This window comes from Gracilinanus agilis, unplaced genomic scaffold (assembly GCF_016433145.1).
Source record: "Gracilinanus agilis isolate LMUSP501 unplaced genomic scaffold, AgileGrace unplaced_scaffold54119, whole genome shotgun sequence".
Taxonomy (NCBI): Eukaryota; Metazoa; Chordata; class Mammalia; order Didelphimorphia; family Didelphidae; genus Gracilinanus; species Gracilinanus agilis.
The window spans coordinates 1-5,032 of NW_025389265.1; the positions used below are offsets into that span (position 1 = coordinate 1).

Sequence of the window (5,032 nt, forward strand, 5' to 3'; positions counted from 1 at the left end):
GGCTGGGAGGGTCCAGCATGGCTAGACCGAGCCGTGTGCACCGGGCCGGCCAGGGAGCTGCCCCCTCCCCCGGCGCACTCTGACTCGTCGTCTTGTGCCCCAGGAGATGCCAACCGGCAGATCAGCGAGTACAAATTCAAACTTTCCAAGGCCGAACAAGACATGGCGACCATGGAGCAGAACGTGAGTGCCTGCCGATCCCCCGCAGAGGGGGCGGGGCGGGGGGGGCTCCCGCCATCTGGCCCAGCTTTGTCCATGCCCCGGGGGGCCTCGCAGCGTACCCCAAGCCGCTCCTCACTTCTGCCTGCCCGCCTGTCCCAGAGAAGCCGCTTTCTGTGTTCTGCCCTCGATCCCACGACCGTCTTGTCCTTCGCTCCTGTGGCGTGTCGGGTGTCCACTTGGACGCCCTGAACCCCTCGGGGTTTGCCCGGCTGGCTCAAGGAGCCCATGGAGAAGGCACAAGGACCACCAGGCCTGCTGGGCAGCCCCCCCGGCCTGCCCTCTAAGAGAGCCGGGCCCTGACGGGGGTGCTTAGGGGATGGCTCTGCCAGGGTTCCTCGGGGGGCCCACGGGGGGGGCTGCGCGGTGCCCCTCACAGGTGCCTCCTTTCAGATCGGGAGGCTGGAAGGGCAGGTGGCCAGGTACAAGACGGCGGCTGAGAACGCCGAGAAAGTGGAGGACGAGCTCAAAGCAGACAAGCGGAAGCTGCAGCGTGAGGTACTCCCCGCCCAGGCGTTCTGGGGGTTCTGGGGGGGCAGAAGCGGAAGGGAGGCAGAGGCTCCTGATCCAGGGGATGGAGGGGTCCTTCTGGTCCTTGAGTCAGGCTCCCAGGCATCTGGCCTAGCACCCCAAGCAGAGCACAGTCTCCCCTCAGAGGCAGACCCCTCCCCCAGCCCCCCTTATCTGGAGATCCCCAAATCATTCCTGGCACCTCCATCCCGATGCACCCCACCTCCAGGACCTCCTTCTGTGCGTGCACCAAGACCCCCACCCGGCCCCAAGAGCGGCTCTGACTTCCTGAGCTGTCCCTTCTCCGCTCTGGCCACCGCACGAGGGCCCCCGTCCTTGGGGCTCCCCTTTCCTCTTCTGTCCTCTGGGCAGGGCTCTGGGGTGCTCATCTCCCCAACCTTCTCCCCTTAGCAAGGCCCGTAGTAAAAGCCTCTCCGTGGCCGAGCCTCACTTAGAAGGCTCCCCCCCCCCCCCCCCCGAGCTGGCCAGCCCTTCCTGGGGGCTCCCCAGGGGGGCTCTCGGGGACTTCTCTAGCATTGTCCACCCCCGGCTTGAGGCTCCTCCTGGGTCAGGACCTGAGCTGTGACGTTTCTCGATCCAGTTACGGACGGCCCTGGATAAGATCGAAGAGATGGAGATGACCAACAGCCACCTGGTGAAGAGGCTGGAGAAGATGAAGGCCAACCGGACGGCCCTCCTGTCGCAGCAGTAGGCGGAGCCTCTCGCGGGTTCCGAGTCCCTCGGCCTTGGCCGGCCGCTGGCCCGAGCCTTCGAGTACTGAGCTGTTCAGTAATCTTGTTTCTGATTAAAGTGGTTCCCTTTTACTGTTAATTTATGAGCGCAGCGGCCGAGTCTGAGCGATCGAGCGGCGGCTCCTCTCCGTCCCCTCCTTCCCGCGCGGCGGCCGCGCCATCGACGTGCCCGACAGCCCTCGACCCAAGTGCCTTCTCCGGCGGGTTCGGACGTCGCCCCTCGATCAGACCCACTTCTGTTTTTAAGAGACGTGCTTGGGGCAAGGGGACGCGCTCGATGAACTTTATATGTTTTGATGGAAGCTTTTGTAAAATATTTAAATTTCTATCAGAAAATGTTCACTGTATAGACTCGCTTCCTTGCCCGGGGACGGCACCCCCGAGGTTCGAGTCTGTCATGCCGGCAAGTGTGAGCCACGTCCGGTGAGAGGCCGCATGGCGTGCGGGGCCTGCTGCGGCCGCTGACCGCCGGGCAGGCCTGGGCCAGGCAGGGGCATGGATGGAGACCATTAAATGACACTTTCTGGACCTCTGGGGCTGCCGCTGAGTTCTTTGGAGGCCTCGTCTTCCGGCCGTTCTCTGTTCCTGTCCCTGCGGTCTGTGCCTCCATTGGGGACCTTGGCCAGGCCGGCGAGATCCCGGGATTAGGGGAAACAGTGCCGGGGGGAGGGGGACAAGGATGGACAAAAAGGAGCACCAGGCCCGGGATGCTCAGGGGGACGGACGGACGGACGGACGCCACGCTGACCTCACAGCCTTCTCTGAGCTCCCCCGACTAGAAGGGATGAGCCTAGCTGAGGACGGGCCTGGCCTGCTCTAGAAATGACCCTAAAGCAAGTCATGAAAGGCTCGGCCGTGTTTAGTGGATTCCCACAAGCTAGTGCTGCAAGGAGGGCTGCCTTTTAGGTTTCCAGTGGAACCAGGAGAGCTCCTAGAGGCGAGGGGGGTCCCCAAAGGGGGGAGCTGCTCCCTCGGCCACGGGCACCCCAACGGCCCTTAAACAGCCTCATGCAGGGTCGGCTTATTGAGCTCCGATCCCGAGGAACGGGCAGGGACAAAGCAGAGCCACCGTCCCCGAGGACCCCTTCTGGTCCTCCAACTGAAAGTCTAACGGGGGGGGCACCCAGGAACAGAATTGATTTACTGGCTTAGGGGCGGCATGGGGTGCTAAAGGGGACGGGAAACCGCCAAAGGTGGCGAGTCAGCCAGGAAGTGTGAAGGGAGAGGAGGGCTTGGAGCTGGGCGGCGCGAGGCCCTGAGGGTCAAACCAAGGGACTTTTTAAAGGTTAAAAGGAAAGCTTCTGGCGGTTTGGGGGAAAGATGGCCGACTGGCAGCAGAGTGCAGGACTGTGGATGAGGGAAGCAGCCCAGAGGAAGGGTTTGGAAGCCGTAGCAGGAAGGGAAGACGAGGGCCTGGACCGGCTTCTGCAGGAGCCTCTCCATTCTTCTCATTGGTCATCTGCTCAGGGAAAGGGGAAGGAGGGCCAACAGGCTGCTTGAATGTAGGGTTAGACTTTGAGGAGGATTGGGGAGGTCCCCGAGAGAAAGTGGGGGGAGCAGAGGGCTGGGAATGGCCCAGGAGCAGGCCCCAACACCGGGGGGAAGGGCAGGTGCCATCAGACTGGTAGGAGGAGAATTTGGGACGGTGCCAAGGGAGGGTGATGGGAGCCGCCAGTGACCACGGAGAGAAGCGGGCCCAGGCGCGTGGTGGGATGGAGCCCAGACCGGAGCAGGATTCGGTACTGCCTGAGGGGAGTGGAGGCTCTCCCAAATGAACCCCGTCAAAGGCAATGTGGCATCGTAGTGCTCAGCTTGGAGTCTGCTGTGCTTTGTTGTGGTAGCTTTCTGGGCCCCGGAAGTCATTAAAACACAAATTCAAAAAAGATTTTCTTCAAGTCAACTACTGTGTGATTCAGGGTCCTGGAGGTCCAGTGGCCAGGAGGCCACTCCAGCCTAATGGCCATGCAGCATGTTCACAAGGCAGCCAGTACGATGGGTTTCCCAGGAGGGAGAATTCCATGTGGGTAGTAAAAGGGCCCCTCAGTGTCAGAAAGAAGGCGGGGGCTCGAAGGTGCAGGTGAAGGAGGCAAAGTTGGGAGATGGGATCAAGCTAGCAGGCTCCTCCGGCTGGGAATGGAGCACGAGCCCGGGGGGTGGGCTGATGGATAGAGAGGAGGCATCGAAGGCCACGAGGCCAGGTTGGAGTCTGAAAAATGACACTTCAGCTGCTGTGAGGAAGCTAGCTCGGGGAGGGAGGAGGCTGGAGACCCTGTCAAGAGGGGATGGTAGGTTAGAGAGGGCCGTGTGAGTAGAGAAAGGGTTTGAGGGATGGGTGGGAAGATCTGAGGAGACGGAGACTGAGGGTTCAGGGAGACGGAAGAGTCCAAAGTCACCAACTCGGGTGACTCAGGAAGATGGTGGCACCATCTATAGATCCTGCACATTGGATGGAAGGATGAATTTGTGGGGAAACAATATCCCTGAGAAAACGTTGAGTCTGAGAAGACTTCAGGACAGCCAAGTAGAGGGGATGGGCAGGCAGACACATTGCTGGGGTTCAGAAGAGATTAGGGCTGGTTAGTCACCTTCAGAGAGGCAGAAGGAAGCCAGTGAGCTCAAGAAGGGAAAGACTAGAGAGGAGGATCCGTGCTTAGTGAGTGGAAGAGGAACCAGCAGGGTAGACTGAGGAGACTTCCTGTAGGAGGAAAACCGAGAAAAGTAGAGGGTGTCAAGGGCCAAACGCTACAGCGAGGTCAAGGATAAAGACAGAAACGCCTTAGAGCAGGCAACCTCTTTGGGAACCTTGGAGAGCTGTTTCTATCCAGTGGATGATTTCTAAGCCTCAGTTTCTCCATCTAAAATGGGGCTCACACTTGACCTGTGAAACTCCGGAAATTTCCAGAATTTCTCCCGTTGTAGGGAGGGTTTCTTCAGATCTGTGACTTGCTATCTCTCCCCCTCTACTTGCCTCCAACCAACCCAACACAAAATGTTATACCACCTCCCTCACGAGCAGCATGTGAGAAAGACGACTTTTTTACATACTATATAAATGGAAGGTTTTGTGAAAGGAGGAAGGAGCCTGTGGAGGGGAAGATTTCAACGATGAAAGCTAAGGAACGTTGGTGAAGAAGATTAGATTTGGGAAGAGAAGGGTGAGACAGCCTCCATCCAGGAAGAGAGAAACTAGATGGAATGGGGAGAGACCTTCATGGCCTCCCAAAGAGGGAGCCAATATGCAGAGTCATCCAGCCCCTTTCTGAGATTCTCTCCACTGTAATCTCAATCAATGAATCCAATCAAGCAGCATTTATTAAGGGTGTCCTGAAGATACAAGTCCAAAGTGGCCCCAGCCCTCAGCTTAGTCTACATTCTTTTTTTTTTAATTTAAATATTTTTTTAGAAAAATTTTCCATGGTTACATGATTCTTGTCTTTACTTTCCCCTTCACCACCACCCCCATATCCCACGCACATTTCCACTGGTTTTAACATGTGTGATCAATCAAGACTTATTTCCATATTATTGATAGTTGCATTGGTGTGGTCATT

The 5,032-nt window shown here is 58.1% G+C and overlaps 1 protein-coding gene across 1 annotated transcript; it reads left to right on the top strand.

The window, feature by feature from the left end:
- Nucleotides 1–6: 6 nt before the first annotated feature.
- LOC123255927 (leucine-rich repeat flightless-interacting protein 2-like) lies at nt 7–2,009 on the top strand. Its single transcript, XM_044684640.1, has 3 exons — nt 7–183; nt 613–717; nt 1,331–2,009. Exons 1-3 carry the CDS (start codon nt 163–165, stop codon nt 1,439–1,441), a joined length of 237 nt encoding a protein of 78 aa, XP_044540575.1. The 5' UTR covers nt 7–162; the 3' UTR covers nt 1,442–2,009.
- The last annotated feature ends 3,023 nt before the right edge of the window (nt 2,010–5,032 follow it).

Coding starts and splice junctions, on each gene's coding strand:
- LOC123255927 (XM_044684640.1), top strand. CDS start 163: ATGGCGACCATGGAGCAGAAC. Junction 184..612: donor TGGCGACCATGGAGCAGAAC/GTGAGTGCCTGC, acceptor GCCTCCTTTCAG/ATCGGGAGGCTGGAAGGGCA. Junction 718..1,330: donor AGCGGAAGCTGCAGCGTGAG/GTACTCCCCGCC, acceptor TTCTCGATCCAG/TTACGGACGGCCCTGGATAA.